The sequence below is a fragment of the Ambystoma mexicanum genome, chromosome 12 (genome assembly GCF_040938575.1).
Source record: "Ambystoma mexicanum isolate Mex_15411 chromosome 12, UKY_AmexF1_1, whole genome shotgun sequence".
Taxonomy (NCBI): Eukaryota; Metazoa; Chordata; class Amphibia; order Caudata; family Ambystomatidae; genus Ambystoma; species Ambystoma mexicanum.
The window spans coordinates 418,280,800-418,298,682 of record NC_090936.1 but is presented as its reverse complement, the minus strand read 5'-3'; the positions used below and the strand labels follow the sequence as shown (position 1 = coordinate 418,298,682).

Below are 17,883 nucleotides of genomic sequence, written 5' to 3'. Positions count from 1 at the left end.
ACTGGCAACTTGAATTCAGAGATGATTCTGTGCAGTTCCTTGCTCGGGTTTCGAGAGTACAAAATTCTGTTCCCATAGAATGTTTTTTTGGCTTTTCTAATTTCCGAATTGTAGGCCTTTGTTAGTCTTGCCAGGGGGCTATGTTTAGGAGGGACGGGTTGTTTCTTGAGGTCTGTTCCAGACGGTGCTTGAGAATTTTGAGAGATCTGAGGTGGGTGGTGTACCATTTGGAGGTGGGGCCTGATCTCTGCGAGGTCCGTTTTGTTGGAGTGAGCGGTGACGGGGCGCTATAGAGCCAGTGATCAAAGAGTTTGATGGGGGGGAGGGCCTTCCTGGAGGGAGAGCACTGGGAGTGAGTTGAGGAGTGAATTGGCTAGGTGCAGGGTGAAAATGACTTTGTTCCAGAGTGGGGTTGGGGGGCGCAGGTTTGTGGAGGCCGGATGTGGCCCTGGGAGAGGCCCAGAGGTGAAGATGGTAAAGAGAAGAAGATTGCTGAGTGGTCTGTCCAGATTAGGGGATGTGGAGGCAGCATGGATGTGATGTTTGTGGCACTGAAAACCGCATTGAGAGTGTGACCTGCAGTGTGGGCGGGGAGTGAGATGATTTGTGTCAGGTTGAGAGCTTCTAGGTTATCTGCCAGAGAGTGGGTCATGGGGGTTTAAGGAGGAGTTAAACCATATGTTGACATCTCATGGTATGGTGAGTGCTGGATGTTGGTTGAAGGTGGTTGACAGAGCGTCACTGAGGGAGTTTGCAATGTTTTTGTTGTAGCCAGGGTGTCTGTATATGAGTAGAAAGCTATGGGAGGTAGCGAGTGAGAGTTGGAATTTTACAAGTAGGGATTCATAAACTGTGCTGCTGGCTAAGGTGTCCTTGAGAAGGACATGAGTTTGGTGTTTGTGTAGGATGGCTAGTCCCCCTCCTCTTTTGGGTCTGTTCTGAACAATCGGGTTGTATCCTGACGCAAAGGCACCATCTGCAATGGGTTCATTGTCGTCTGCAAACCAGGTCTCTTTGATAAAGAGGACATCTGGGTTTTTCTCCGAGATGAGATCAAAGATGTTACATTTGTTTTTAGAGACCGGTCTGGCATTGATGAGAAGGCAAGAGAGCAGGTTCGATGTCGGGTGGGGTTGGGTGAGTGTTCCTGATAGCACAGAGAGACGTGGTCTGTGATGTTGGAGATAAAGGGTGTGCTGGAAAGCCTGAGTTTACACAGGTTGTGGGGGCAATTGTTGAAGGAGTGGAAGTGAGGTAGGGGGAGTGGTGGAAGCAGTGAGGGGTGAAGGTGGACAAATGGGATGAGGGTAGGAGGGGATGGTAGGAGGGGAATAGAACTAAGACCAGGTTAGGATCGGGAGGGGAGATTTGGGCACTGCAGAGAGGAGGAAAGGATTGGGATCTGGAGTGGAGCAAAAGTGCTTCTAGGTGGGGCTTGAGGTGGCTGAGGCCTGGGCCTTTTCTTGTCTTATGTGTGGCCCACGGTGTGTGGGTAAGAGTGGGAGGGGCTATTGAGGTTGGGATGTTGGCCATGCCTGCCCTTGCTGCACTTAGCAGAGGGAAGTGTCAGTTGGGGGTGGGGGGTTGAGGGCAAGGCCGTTTGGGAAAAGCGAGAGGTGGGAGTGGTGTCAAAATGATAGCAGGGGATGGAGTGGAAGTGTTGGCTGGGCTGGGTAGGATAGTGGTGGGAGATGCTCAGTAGGTGGTGTTTTCAACTCAAGCTCGCCAGCGTGCAGCTCTGGCTTGGAAGGAGCAAGAACTATGTTGAGGAGTAAAGGGGGGGGGGGTTGGACATGGGTGGAGCATACAACTCAGAGTGTTGGCGGGGATGGAAGGGCCTGCGTGTGATGGTGGGGGGGGATGGTTGGACTATGTGAGGAAGAGGGGGGAGTTGGGTGGAGTGCCATTTTTAGGCTTTCTGGTGCGCCAGCGTGCAGCTCTGATCTGGGCAGTGTGAAGTATGGTGTCTATCTTGTGGGTATGATGCACCCCTAAGTCAAAGTTCTTATAGGTTGGAAGAGGCAACTGGAATAACAAAGGGTTGGGGGAAAGAATCTTGATCCAAAGGCACAGCTGGGCAGCTGCACCCAGAGTTTAAAGGACCAGAGAGTGAGGGTGCACCTAGGTCTAAGAGCAACACAGCCGGGACGATGCACCCAGGTTTAATAGAACACAGCAAGGCAGATGCACCTAAATTTAACAGAACACAGCAGGGAAGATGCACCCAGAATTAAGAAAACACAGCAGTGGAAACACACCTAGATTTAAGATGACACAGTAATGAAAATGTACCTAGATTTAAGATAACATAGCAGTGGAAAATGCACCTATATTCCAGAGACCCGGCAGGGTAAAATGCCACGTAGAATTGAAGGTTTCAAGCAGGAAGAAAGCACCTAGGATTAAGAAAGCAGAGTAGAGAAAATACACCTGATGGGAGAAGCACCTAGATTTGAGATCCACCAGTAATGGGAGAACTCCCTAGATTTGAGATACACCAGTGATGGGGGGGGGGGGGGGGGGTGGAGGACCTAGAATTGAGATACACCAATTTTTGTATTTCTTTTGTATTTATTACATTTTTATATAGTGCTTTACGCCAGAGCGCTTTACAAGAGGACCAAAGAGAATCCAATAAGCATTGTAAAACAACATGTGAATCAAGTAACAGAAAGCAATATATGCAACAATTTACAACAGTTCACTTGAATGCTATGGTGTAACATGAGTGGTGTAAGACAGTAGCGAGAGAGGCAACAAGAAGGAGTAGGATGGGTGGTAGGATCAAGAGAGAGGTAGCAGAAGATGTCAGGGAGGGGATTGGAGGAGATGGGATTTTAGAGGAGTGCGGAAAGAAGGGTAGGAGGAGATAGAGCGGATAGGGAGGGGGAGACGGTTCCAATGGAAAGGAGCAAGAAGTTGGAAGGAACGGAAGTGTGATGGGGCACATGGTAATGGCAGAAACACCTAGATTTGAGATACAGCAGTCAGTGGAGAAACACCTACAAATTGAAACACAGCAGTAGTAGGAAAAACGCCTGGATTTGAGATACACCAATCATGCCAGAGACACCTAGATTAAAGAAACACCAGTAATGGGAGAAACACCTAGATTTGAGATACACCAGTAATGGGAGAAGCAGCTAGATTTGAGACTCAGCCGTAATGGGAGAGATGCCTAGATTTGAGACACAGCAGTAAATGGAGAAACACTTGAATTTGAGACTCAGCAGTGATTGGAAAACGATTTACTAGCTGACTAAAATGGATGGGCTATGTTATTGTAGGCAATAGGAGTGGTGGGGCTTTACTGAAGTACAGGAATACTCCCCGTCCAAACCACACTTATCTTATCAGTCACTGCTGGTTGACTGTGGCAGGCTTCCCAGGTGAACACAGGCAAACGCACACTGGAGTTGCTTCTTGGGGCCCTTAGCCGAGGACTGCCCGGCAGAGGCTGCTCTGCGAGGATGTATGAAGAAGGCTACAGGCCCAATCACTGTGCCGGTGGGTGCGAGGTGGGACCAAGAAATGGGGAGCAGGGAGTGAGATACCAACGCAGGGCGCACTAAGAGGCCTTTACAATATCCAACATGTGGATCACTTCTTGCAGGGCTTCCGTTTACCCCAGGTTGCACACCAAAATGGCTGTGTACCAACAGAGGCGTAGCCAGGATTGTCTAACAAGTGGGGTCTGAAGCTAACGTAGTTGGGCCCACCACAGTGACCTTAACTTCTGCAAATGCTCACACAGCGCTGCTGAGTGGGCATTTATAGATTTTAGGTGGGCCTGGCCCGCTTAGACCCTACCCTGTCTTTGCATCTGTGTACCAACACAAGCGGTTCTAGACCCTCGTTGTAGCTGGATGGGCTGCAGGCCCAATCACTTTGCTGGTGGACAAGTGGAAGGTGAACATGGTTCTTTTAACTCAATCATCATTTCCCCAATCAATGGGGATGCAGATTGATAGTGGCAGGTGTCCATTTCAATAATCAATTTCCCTTTTATTTAAACATTTTAAAAAATGTATTCTGCATCTCATATTTCAAAATAGGATTTCAAACTCAGTAGCTGTTTGGGTCATTTTTTATTTGGCTTTCCCCAGAGGGGGCTTTGGTGGCTTAAATTGTTTTGAATTGTGCTTGGTACATTAGATTGAAATATTTCAGTTTGCCGATTTAAAAAAAACTCTGGGGGTCCTGATGGACAACAATCTCACTTTAGAGCCACAAGTAAACGCTCTACTCAAGAAATGCTTCTTTCTCCTGTGAGCGGCAAAAAGAAGCCTACCATTCCTGCCATTCGCCAACAAAACACCATCATCGCTCTGGTTATGTCCAGAGTAGATTATGCCAATAGCCTATACCTGGGTATGCCTGAACAACGTCTAAAAAAACTACAACATATACAAAATGCAGCAGCCAGACTCCTTCTCAAACTACCCCGAATAGGACACATCACACCTGCGCTAAAAATATGACATTGGCTACAAATAAAACAATGAATAAAATTCAAATCAATGTACATCACGCACAGAGCAATACACAACTAAGGCGCAGAATTCCTGAGAGATAAACTACGCCTCCACCAGCTGACAAGAACGCTCGGATCAAGCAACGACATCCGCCTCGAACCGTAACCCTACAACAGAAGAAAACTCGGGGGATCCTCTTTCTCACACCAGGCACCGAAAACCTAGAATGACCTACCAAAGAACATACGGAACACAAGAAACCATCTAGCATTTAGGAAACTGCTCAAATCCTGGCTCTTCACTGCGTAACTAGTGAACCAGAAAACCACCCACAAGAACGTCCACATCACTGAAACCACGATGAATAAAGATACAGATCCTGGTTCCCACTGAACACGAACAGAATCCAAGGAACGCACTCCACGACATACCATAAGACATAATGATAGATAGCCACAAGAGGAGGACACTGAAGACTGAACACATAGACGAACATATAGACAGACCAAGACGGAAGCGCTTAGACGACTCATCCATAGCATCCCGGCCTGTACCATATCCGAAGTTCCAGCACACAAACTCACATAGATAGTAGGGAATTGGACACCACAACTCCGATTCCGACACCCAAGGAGGAGAATAGACACTCCCATCACACTATACATAGTTCACTAAAAAACAACACAACACTACACATAGTTCATTAGAACACCACAGGGAGTGCGCCGCGCTAACCCCTCAATTATTCTGTTGGGCGTAGGCCTCACTCCCACTATACAGGACTCTCAGGTCTAGCTGTGTTTTAGGATTGTACTGAATTATTCAATTGTTTCTCAAATCCAGCTGTGTATGGTACTGTACTCACTTGTTCTGTTGGGCGCGGGCCTCTCTGCCACTATACAGGACTCTCAGATCTAGCTGTTCTAGCACCATGCAGGACTCCCGAAATCTAGACATTCAGCCATACTGCGAAGATTAGCTGCAAAACATATAACCCACTAACCAAAAAGCTCAAACTTTCTGCATACTTAACTCAGGAAAAAAAACTCACAACCACCTCTCGCAGCGTAAGCCGCATGCACTTCACCACACCGCAACAACACATAAGCCGCACCAACAGCATACGAGAACTGACATCGCTCCAATACTCGCACCAAAGCTCAGCGCACAGTGTATACCGAGATGAAGCTGCCAACACAATACTACTCCTCTCACTATCCTACTCCCTCTTCCCCCTACTAACCCATCCCGCCTTCTCGTTTGCAGATCCGCCAGAGCGCTTGGGGACCAACTCTGTTGGTGACGGTGCGCGGTACAAATACCTTTACATTAAGCATTTAACATAATCCTGCCAAATTGTATTTATTGCCATATGGGTAATCTTATGATTTTACGATGTATGTATATTTTAGAAATTGTATTAGAAATGTATTATTTCTGAATAAATAAAAGATAAAGAAGAAATAATCAGATTAAAATGATCGGATAGTGGGAAACCTTATGATTGCACTATGAATAACTAAATTAAATGCAGGATGTAATTTGGTTCCAGTTACAAAGGGTTCACAAAAAATGTTAAAACAAACCTTTCCAGGAAGCCGTACGATATTACTCTAGATAGAAAGTAGGGAAGTTGGAAGGATATGTTTCTTTTCTTTAGTGACTTGTGCTAGATTTCTACCACTTCTAAGCCATGTAATTGTAGGCATTCTTCTATCTATCCAGCTTAACAGTGCTCAATGTATCTCGTCAGCTAGATCTGCTGGATACAGAGCGGGAGAAAGAGAGGGAACAGAGGGTGGGGAACTCCTGGTTATGCTTAGACTTTTTCTGAGGAGATAAGTGCAGCCAATGGAGCAAATTGTTTATCCAGTGGCTGGCTACACCATTGAGTGTATTCCCTATTTCCATTTATGTGGAGTAGTCTGCTGTCTTGCCTTTTCCTTTAGTCACTCATCCATGGGTGCACCGTACATTGTTGTTGCTCTACTTATTTATTTATGATCGTTGTGTCACATGCAAGCCCCCGGGGTTAAGTGTGATGCTTAGGCTATATGATAGCGCACCTTATTCAGAAATGTGTGTTCAGCTTTTTAGGATAAATGTTTCAATCCTGGCAGGGCCCGACTATGCCCTTTAACCTTGTGAGGCCAATTGCTGAGTGTCAATACATTCTGATATATTTAGTGTTACAGCGCTTGGAAGCTATAGGAATCGGACATGAAGCACCTTTTATAATACTGTTTCCTGAGCATTACTGTTAAGCTAGAGGGATTGTTTCCTTTACATGCAACTCAGAAGAACAAGCATTCACGTTAGTACGTCAGAGGAGGAGCATGAGTAACAGGTAGGAGGTATGTACATTTTGAGGAAGAAACCCTCTTGCTTTGTGAGAGCAGCATGCCGACTGGTACATCTATCCCCTAGGAAACTGTGGACGAGGGAGCTTTTCAGGTTCTGGCAGAGTTCATAATTAATGCCTTGTCTATGGCCACCATGTCTGTGCCCTTTCAAGCATAGGTTCACTCTTCTGCTATTCAGATGCAAGCCCTCAACCTCATGAAGTCTGCTACAACAGCAGGCTTCAAGCAAAGCCATCTGCTTTGGCGATGATAAAAAGCTTCTTCATCCAGTGTTTTTTTTTTTTTTTAAATTTTTTTTTTTAAGGCATACTTGCTTTTGGCTCCCAGTGTTTCAGTATCTGTCTCTGTATTCATTCTTTCTTTTTCATGATCGTATCTCCCTAATGGCATACATTTATATTCAGCCAGATGGTGCTCTGTTCCGCGAGAACAGTTTCAACTTCCACAGATGATGTAGTTTTTGCATTGCCTGCAGGGTCATTGATCAGATGCCAGATGGCAGACACTCCATCACATTGACGCAGTGCTGGAAGAGAAAACTGTGCAAACCCACATATATTAAATGTCCGCCGTAGCACAAAACAGTGGCAATTTTCCTACTACGTTCTTATATTATCTGTACGATTTTGTAAATTTGAAAAAATAGAAAAAAATGTACTAATGAACACAACTAAAATTGATTCACAGGCCTCAGGAAGAAGTGCTTAAAAATTGCCTGGTTTGAATGGAAACAGGAAAGTTCTGCTACAGTCCCATGAATTCAAAACACAACTCACCTCAATAGGTGTATCAATCAAGATATCGTAAGCAAAAAGTGATGGACCACCCACTTTCTAGGCCACTGGTTGCTGCAACATGCTCACGTGCCATTATATTTTGTATCATTTTTAAAGTGCACTCGCATCAAAAAGGGGGGTGGGTTGGCTAAGACATAAAGACAAAAGCAGGATAACTTCTAATTCATAAAATAAAAAAATAGTTGAGGGACAAATTATAATTAAAAAAACAAAAGATAACACCTGTACAAATAATGAGAGTTCTGCAACAGGCTACACAAATTAGCCTTTAGGCAGGAGGGGAGGGCTGTGGGAGGGTGAGATAGGCTGACAAAATCTTTCTTCCATAATCTATTAAAGGAAAAGTGGTCAATGAGACAATTGATATTCATGGGAAGATTGTTCAAGGGAATGGCAGAACAGATCTGGTTGGAATTCCTTACTCATGCTTTCTCCCCCCTTCTGCTGTTGCAATGTCCATCTAGGTTGTTGAATCCTTCAGTAGGTTACTATGATGGGGTTGTTCCCTTTTATCTCTGTTAGATTTGACTGTTGGAAATCTGAGATAGTATAAGTATTTCTTTGTTCTAAGTACCTATCATCCTCATCCATATTTGGTACATTGGATATTTGTGTTTTGTTCAGATCAAAAGTGGCTTAAAGTCACAATTTTAGAGTTCCAAGCCAACACAAGTTTCATCTGTTGGCTTCATTAGGGTGCGTACTGTCTCAAATTTATCTTGACAACTTAGAAACAATGAGGGGATTAAGGAAGGAAGATGGGGAAAACGGAGAAAATAGAGGAAATTATGATCATGGACATAAAAGTAGCAAAAATCTAGATGGGAGTTTGGGGAGTTTTCCTAAAGTGCACATCACATGAGGTAACACTTCATAAAACTATCCCTTGGCATCCAGTCCCCAACTCTTAGTATAAGTCTGTACTACTCAAGGAACCTTGGTAGTGGTAGAGCAGTCAGGCTATCATAGGAGGAAGATGTGAGTTGTAGGTAAATACACTGAACCCAGTAAATACAATAGTCCAAAGAAGCACTTACACATAACATTTTATATTAAAATATACTTTTATATTTACACAGGGAAGGTAGATAAATATGTAGTTCAATTAACCAACGCTCTTAGGAATACTTAATACTTTTCAAAGACCATTGCTTCAGTGGTAGTTGCTTGTGGTACAATTGTTCGGGTTTTACACTTATTACAGTTCTACTGTATTATCGGTAATACTGCACACTCGCATAAAGACAAAGATATACAGTAATTGTATTTAGTTATCAAAACCACATAAGATAAAGGCTTTAGGAAGGAGAGTAGCAGAGCCTAAGCTTCTAGATACACTTTTCGGACAAACTAATGCTTTTAAAGTCCAATCTTTATACGAGAAAGTCTATTCGGAGTGGATTCAGTCTTAAGAAGCAGCAGAACAGCAAAGGTTCCTCAGGATATTTTCAGTCTCTAGGATAAGTTACTTGGCAATTCAACACAACAATGGAGACCCTGCGAAAGGACTCACTAAAGGGACACAGGCTGGCAAGCTTGGGTCAGAGGTAGAGTGGACACCGTGGACACCTCTTCATGCACTCCAATCACTCTTACCTTAAACCAAGAGGTTTCTCCAGTCATATCTTTCACCCCACAGTAGAAGAAATTGTCATAGCTGGATTCTCCTCTGCGCAGCAGCGACGGACCCGGTCTCCTGATTCCTTGGTCTGGTGACGGAAGGAAGGACTCTGAATCGGATGTCTCAGCAGCAGTCTCAAGAGAGGACCCTTGGCACAGATTTTTTCAGTCTCCTTGGTTGGTCTACAGTGCTGGAGGTCTCACAGGAGAGGGGATGAAGCACAAAAATGATAAAGCTCCCTAACACTTAGTATGACGTGAATGAGGCTAACGTGCTTCATCAGGCACAGGCCTTTGACATGGGAAATAATGTTGTGCCTTTTCCAATGAAAATCATCAGTAAATTACTTTCCATGATACCAGTCATTTTGTACGGATATTGATAGCTTTAGGTCTCATTTTGTTAAATACCGTCTTGTATACTGTAGTTTTGCCAGGGATTACTTAAGTAGACAGTGCAATGTGTTACAGTCAAGCAGATGTATCTATACCGCTCCATTACAGAGTGCCTAAACCTGTTTCGTTGGTAACATGTTTGATAGAGGTAAGCGATTTGTGATCATCTGGATCTGTAAGGTCCAAGATGTATGTCCTTCATATCATGTGGATGTCCCTTATGCTGTGCTCAAAAAGGAAAGTATTGTTAGAGCACCAGAGATATGCATCGAACTAAGCTTGTAGTTGTTATAAGGGGCTTACCCACTTGTTGAGTTTTGTATGTATCCAGAGTAGAATACACCTCATGATGGTATTGTTGATTTGTAGGGTTTGTTGTGTTATGGCATTTATGTACTTGAAAGTGACATATTCAGCCAATGTCAAGGATTAGAACATCTCTTTTTCAATTGCAGTTGGTTAAATTGTCATCCCATTCGTATAATGGAAAATATAGATCTTCATGTCGCAGAATGCAAAGTGCTGTAGGCTAACAAGATAGGACTTGTGAGAAGTGACCCTGCGATGGCTAATTAGCAGCATTTAATCTATATTTGTGTGATCATTAAACATGAAAATATAGCTAAATACTGCTCAGGCTGTAAAATCATGGTCATTGCTTTTGCTTCATAAACCGCAATTCACATTACTGGGTGCTTCTATGCTCTATTTACTGCTGACGTTTCTAAACTAGATGCAATTCAAAACACATTTCCTGTAAATAAATAAAAACCCTTTGATCCCCTGGTTTGTTCCCAAAAGGTTTTTTTAATATACCATAATAGCAGGTGAGTAGGCAATTGAGACAGAAGTAAGTTCAAAACATTACAGACCGGGCCTTCTGTCCTTCCAGCAAGAACTATAAACCCAGACAACTGCTGTGGCAAAAACCAGCATGAAGCACAAAATATATATACTATATATGTACAAAGCGAAAGGTTAAGAACTTTGTGATTCAATATTGTTTTCAGGATGCTCATGTTTGTAGTGGAAAACATCCTTTTACGAGTTCCAGCCTGCAAAGTGATGTTGGCTAAAAAGACCGTGCTGATGAAAGATGACCCCTCTATGACCTGGCCAGTTGGCAGATTGTAAATTATACCTAAAAAACAAAACATAAACGTGTGCCTGAATAGTTCCCGGGTGGTAAATCTATGGTATTACCTTTTTTAATTAAGCATCACATATCCACAGTGGAATCTGTGAAGTCAAATGGCGAGCAGTAGGCAACTTCTTATTTACAAGCTGGGATAAGTACCATTAGTTTCAGGCTGCACTTAATTATTCAAAAGTACTTATTAATTAACAAAACCAAGCTGCATGCAGTGTTTGTGGACCTGAAGACAGCCTTCAATAGTGTCCCAAGAGGCTTAATGTGGGAGGCACTTCTTACAAAAAATATTCCAACCAACCTGTTAGACCCAATACAGCTCCTCTATTCCAACAATACTGCAGTGGTCCATTGGAGTTTGGTTGGGGATGTCACCAGACCACTAGAAGTGGCAAGGGGAGTTTGCCAAGGATGTGTTTTGGCTCTTTTGCTATTTTGTATTTACATAAATTTGCTAATTGACAAACTCCTTGCCATCAAGTCCGATCCCTCTAAGCTGGGAAGTGATGGAGTACCCGCCCTTTTCTTCGCAGACGACGCAGTCCGGTTGTCAAAAACTCACATGGGGTTGCATCTGGCCTTTATTTGATTGAGTTGATTTTTACATTTACATTGTGCATATCGATAGGAACCATGCAAAAAATTGCATCTAGGTGCAGATCATATGATGTTGGAAATAGAAAGGTGGGATATTCAAGGTCACAGTTATTCAAACAGATAATTAAGGGATTCAATTTCCCTAAAATGAAGAGGCAACAGATTCCATGCTTGCAGACCTGCATTAGAAAAACACCTGGTTTGGACAGATGGTTGGACTACCAAAAGATGTTGTCCTGAGGATCGAAGACATTGACCTGGTTGATAAGCAACCATCTTTATAAAAAAATAGGTAGGAACGAGCCCATAAATACATTTTAATACCAGACAGAGAGTTTAAACAAGATCCTCTGGTGCACCGGTAACCAATGGGGATCCCTTTAAAACCGAGAAATGGCTGAACATCTAGGTAATAAGTATACCTTTTTTTACCTTGGATGAAAATGATTTTGGGACCTCAAAAAGTGCAGGAGAGACGTACTGTGCAACATTGGGCAGTTTTTTTCTTCAGCCCAAAAATAATAATCTCTGTTTTGGAAGGATTAACTGAAGTTTGTTATCCAACATCCAGCTTACATCCAGCTTTTTATTTTATTTGAACAAGATAACACTATTGCTTCAACAGGTTCTTTTAGCCGTACATACATTTGAGTGTCATTGGCGTAGGAATGGTAGTGCAAGGCAAATTCTGAAAAAATATCCAACAAGGGGCACATGTAAACATTGAACAACAAAGGATACAGGGAAGATCCCTGAGGGACTCAACATTTAACGGGCAAAGGGTCGGGGCAAAGGGTCGGAGGTGTGTGGGCACAGCTTAACATGTGTTCGATTGGTCAAGAAAGAAATGAGCCAAGTCAAATATTCCTTAGACACCTGGGCCACTGTCGAAGTCGTGAGATCAAAATCAACTATCGAAGGCTACCTATCGATAGGTCCATGCTTATATCGCCCTCATCGGCAGCCTTTAAAATATCGTCCCAAACTCACTGTCATGCCTTGGCCTAAATCCTGATTGATACATATCCAATATCCTTGATCTTCAAGACAGTCCTGCTTTGCAAATAAATGTAACAAGCTCAGACTAAAGATTAATGCCATTAAGAACAAGTCAGTGATTTTCAGCCCGGGTAAGTAAAAAAAGCAGACCACTGAATATTTTTGTGGGTGGCGTTATTTTGGAGCAAGTGCTCTGGTATGATTACTTGGGAATACGGTTTTCAAACAGTGCCAGCTCCTGAAGGCTAGGCCAACCCTGCAGAAAACCAGTGGGGCCCTGAAAAGGTACTATTTTTAGCACTGGGGGAACAATTAAACCAGCCCTGTTGGTTTACCAGGCACAGGTGAAGGCATCAACCTTGCTTGGGTCAGATGTCTGGGGTAACATTAATACTGCAACCCTTTAAGTAATTGAGAGCAAGTTATTCAAAAGCACCCTTCTAATGCCACAAAGCACTTCTAGTGCAGCAGTACAAATGGAGTTAGATATGGGTTTCTTTGGAGAAGAGGCTGAAATTAGGCCAATATATTACTGGTTGAGGGTATGGGGCACCCCCAGCCTGACCAAATATCAGGAGGCCCTTTTGCATGTGATGTCCTTGGGGCTTGGGCATTCAATCCTGTGGCTATTGCATGTGAAGACATGGGTCTCGACACTAGGATTAAGTGTTTATTGGGATTACCCGCATCAGTATCCACAAATGCTAAGCCAACTGTCAACATGGCCTATCTAAGGTTCAGAAGAAATAGAACCAGCATAATGTGCTCTGCACGTGCTTGTGGGCCTGAATACTTAAAATGTAAAACTAAGTCGGGGTACAAGGAATATCTCGATGTTATAGGACCATCATGTGCCCAAGCATTATATATGACATTGCGATTGGGCAGCCTGCCACTAACGTATTTCAATGGCAACTGGAACAGGACACAAAGTAAAAGTTGCCAGAGCTGTGGTGCCACGACAGATAGCCCTCTTCATTTCCTACTCCTATGCGAGGGCTTTGGCGGCTTGTGGAGGACATTTTTAAAACCATGGTTTACATTGTTCAGAATCTTAACAACTAGGGATGCTATGCTACTTTGTAAATCCACAGAAAACCTGAATGTAGTATTCTTTGTCTCGCTGTACATTTGCTGGCATTGGACAAGAGGAACAAACTGTTCACTGATTTCAGCTGAACCCTGATTTGCTGTGAAACAAATGCACTTGCATTTTATGATCTTGATTTTGCACTATAATTAGTGATTTATGTTTTATATCTTAGATTGATTACAGGGAGAATTTGTTTTATCATTGTGTTTTATGGATTTTACGTTGTTACTTCTAGGATGTTATGTATGTAAATGGCATATTTGCATTTTGTACCTGCTCATGCCGAATAAAGGTTTACAACAACTTATTTACAACTTCAGACCCATTAACTTCACAAATGCCTGTATGGTATGTAGTCAAAAGCATACAGACAAAGAGATTCACTTGTCCACGTGTGTTTTATGAACCCAGCTGTGAAGCTGGTTCATAGAGTATGCTGTCAACAGTTGGCAGATAGTGATCTTCATAGATTTTCCACTTGTGGGTTTATCATTCTGTGCACCAGGTGTGCTATCAAGGTATTGTTTCGTGCTGTGCTTTCTCTTTGGAATGGTTTCTTGTGATTCTTATTGAACCTCTGGGCCATACGTACAAGCAAATAAATGCAGACGGTACATAACCTTTGTGGTTGTCACAGAATAGCCAAAACAAATCTTACGTCCACTGGAAATTTCAGGATCTCAGCTGCAATGTGTTTTCAGTGGATCTGGATATATGGATTCACAGACAGTGGGAACAAATATGGCGGATTCTACTTGTTAATTCAGTGGAAACCATTAGATACAAGCCTCCATCTTAAAATTGTAGTGGAATCCACTTGAACTTTCATCATGGGAGAGTAGCATCTCCCTGACGCAAAAAATGGCAACCATTTGTAACTGATCAATAGAGATTTTTCACCAGGGACTATTTGTAATGCTACAGTCACAGAATTTGTAGGGATAAATGTAGGGAATTTGACAGTATTAGTGACCTTTGACGATATTATGGCTCTTAAATGTTGATGCTGCCGTTGTTCACTCGTGGTTTTCTTGGTCTTCTATGACATGACTGTTAATTTGAAATTGTAAATGAATGAAAACCAGGATCGGTCCCAGGAGCTCAAACATTTTACTTTTGTCTTCACAGGAAATATTGTACAGCCAAAATCATCAACCCTGAAACAAATCATGTCTACAACAGAGAAAACTGCGAGTCGTTCTCCAACTTCCAATTCAAAAAGCATCTTTAATGCCTACAAGAAGCTCTATTTAGAAATAAAGAGACTTGAATAATGTCTTCAGAAAATAAAACCTGTCATTTCAGATGCTTTCACTGTGGAGCTGGTTAAAACCATCAACATGAGTCTATATAATGCTGCTGTCAGTAGTTGGATTATTAGCAAGAAGTGTTACTGAGAAAGTTGGGGGCCCTCCTCCCTCAGGGAGCCTTGTCACTGTTTTATGCATAAAGTGTAAAATGTCAATTTCTTATCAGCGTGAGGAGAATTATGTCATGCCAACATTTTAATTAGGTAAATTAATTACATTACATTAATGTAATTAATTACAACAGTTGTACATTACTTTTATGGTGTATTGTCTGTGAAAACACTGTAGCACGCAGCTAAGCACTTTAATTGAATAACTACTAAGAGTTTCATAAATTATTTACTTTTTTTGCACCCCTTCCCCTAAAAAACACTAAATCTATACCTTGGGAGTTGTGAGATGCTGTTTTGCTCTGGCTACTTATATATTTTTCACTTTGTGATCTATTTGCAATACATCTATTAAGGGAGTGGCCTTTGCATTAGCCACATGTTCTTGATCTCCTTGGGTTGATGGCATCCACACCGATCTACGAAACACTGAGTCCCTTCAGCATTTATCACTTTAACGCTGCTTTTCACAGTGCAAAGTCTCATGGTGACATCACTTTGTCACCCTTTGAATGCATAGTGTTTTATAAGCAGCCACTTTGGCCTCTTCTTCTGGGGCCTGCATTTTAAATGCATCTCAATTTCCCCCATCGCTTCTTCATTCCATGTTAATGCAATGTCTAAAGAGCCTTTCAGGGCCTCAACTTAACTTGTGGGCTGTGTTCATTTCCATCTTAAACTAAATTCCTAACTTTAGAAATATTTGTTCAATATTTAGGAAGTGACCCATGAAAGATCATCCTAAAAGTTTTTAGGAATTTGCATTTTCGATTGCCTTGTTTTCCGATGTTCCTGGCGATAGGGTGTTCAAGTGTTATCAAACCACATTTCATGTAAATGTAAAAATCTACTTGGAAAGATTTAAAATATTTTTCTTAAGCCTCACCTGGCATCCTTGAGTTACTTGAAAATAATACTTGCAGTATTATCATAAAAAATCTTGACCATGTACATACAGAATCTTTTTATAGAGACAGGTGCTTCCATTGTACGGCCTATACTTCATTTTTTCCAGAATCTGGAAGGTTAATAAACAGTGAACTTTTTGTTTGATTTTGTTGTGGTGTGCACGAAGACAGGTCCGATGCAAGCTATGTTAGCTAAAATTGTTGAATAAAAACAATCTAACCTTTATATGAAGATTTTTTATTTTTTTTATTAGGGTTATATTTTCTTAATTTACAGTGATCCTTTTTATGGCGATAGGCTCAAGTGAATTCTAAAAGTCTTCACCTTATTTTACCTCATTTTCTTTATATGTGAAAACAAGTCCACGTGCGGATAATATTTAAATAAACAAATGTTTTATTATATTTGAAATAAATATATTTGAAATAGTAAATACCTCATTTTATGACTTTCCTTGTATCTCAATTTATGATTCTAAAGAATTGTCATTTTTATAAGAACATGGTCAGATTCCTGCTTCCTTTGGCACATTTCTATTATGCTTTTCTTCACACTCCCCTCACCAAAGGGGGTTGGGGATTTGATGCTTTTGGGGTACCGGTATGGCACCCCATGCTGATGGCACCCTTAGCAACTGCCTGTGATTGCCTAACTGTAGAAACGACAGCTAATTATACACAAAATGAAGCATGTTTTGAAGTACAAGTGTTTTAAATTGCTATTTATGGGTGTTTTTTCATTAGGAAGGGATGGTGAAATGTTTTTGCTGACTCAAACTCTTGACAGATAAAAATAATATTTACACAAAAACAAGAAGTCCAAATGTTCTCTTGTTGATTAAAATTAGCACAAAACAGGTGGATTGTGTAACCCTAAATTCTTTTTTCCTTTTTTAAATGTTGTCAAATCTACCTATTTTTGTGCACCTCTGAATGGGTCACACAGGGATGAAACAATATGCCTTTGATCAGGAAGCAAAGAAAACAGAAGCAACTTCAGTAAGTTGAGAGTGTAAGTGAGGATATGCAAGGGAGATGTTTTGAAGGTCTCTGCCAAGCCCCGGCCCTATGAGACCTCCCTCCTCCCGTGTGTGTCTCGGTACTGGTCAGGGATGGTGGTCCTCTCCTCCTTTTGAGGGCTGCAAAGCTGGTAGAGGCACCAATAGCTGTCTAAAACAACACCAGTTGAGTAATAGGCACCGGACATACACTCCAGATTGTACTGCACTCAGTACTCCTCCTCGGGCCACTGAAACTTGCAGGTGAGCAGATGGAATTTCTCAAGCCTAGTCTGTGCCAGATCTAGACAGAAATGTGATTATTAGCATATATGATTCTCAGCATGCACCACACTTAGAATTCTTAACCTAGCTTGCGTCGCATCTAGACAGAAATGTGATTGTTAGCATATTCCACACTTGGGTGGAATTTCTCAAGCCTAGTCTGTGCCAGATCTAGACAGAAATGTGATTGTTAGCATATATGATTCTCAGGATGCACCACACTTAGAATTCTGAACCTAGTTTGCGTCGCATCTAGATAGAAACGTGACTGTTAGCATGTGCCACACTTAGAATTATGAACCTAGCTCGCGTCAAATCTAGATAGAAATGTGATTGTCAGCATGTGCCGCACCTAGATGGAATCCCACAATTGGAAGGACAGCAATGCCAACTAACTAACCAACCAACTAACAATTCCATCCCTCTGCATACACCTCTCAAACTATAACCAAACACAACCACAAACCTAAAACGCAGCAATCAGCACAAACTTCACAACAATGCAACAACAAAACAAACCACACATAGACTTGCACAACAGCACACGACGACTACGGGCCACAAAACACCCCCAGCCCAGCCAACGGACCCACCGGGCTGAGGCTGTCAACAACACATCACTGCTCTCTTGCACTTTTCCCGCTTATTCCCACTAAGCCCCCCCTCTCCTCCCATTTTTCAGACCCACTAGAGCGCCAGTGGACCACTTCGGTGGTGATAGTGCGCGGTACAAATGTCCTTTAACATTAATAACTTGGGCCCGAGCAGCACCAAGTGGCACT

The 17,883-nt window shown here is 42.3% G+C and overlaps 1 protein-coding gene across 2 annotated transcripts in view; it reads left to right on the top strand.

The window, feature by feature from the left end:
* LOC138513593 (retroelement silencing factor 1-like) overlaps positions 1-16,541 on the top strand; it is a 78,764-nt gene extending 62,223 nt beyond the window's left edge. The window contains exon 3 of one of the 2 annotated variants that reach the window (XM_069628568.1): positions 14,619-16,541. In XM_069628568.1, coding sequence (XP_069484669.1) covers positions 14,619-14,764 — 146 coding nt within the window. In that variant the 3' untranslated portion in view covers positions 14,765-16,541. The remainder of the gene's footprint in view (positions 1-14,618) is intronic. The other variant, XM_069628567.1, reaches the window with a different exon arrangement.
* Positions 16,542-17,883: the final 1,342 nt, after the last annotated feature.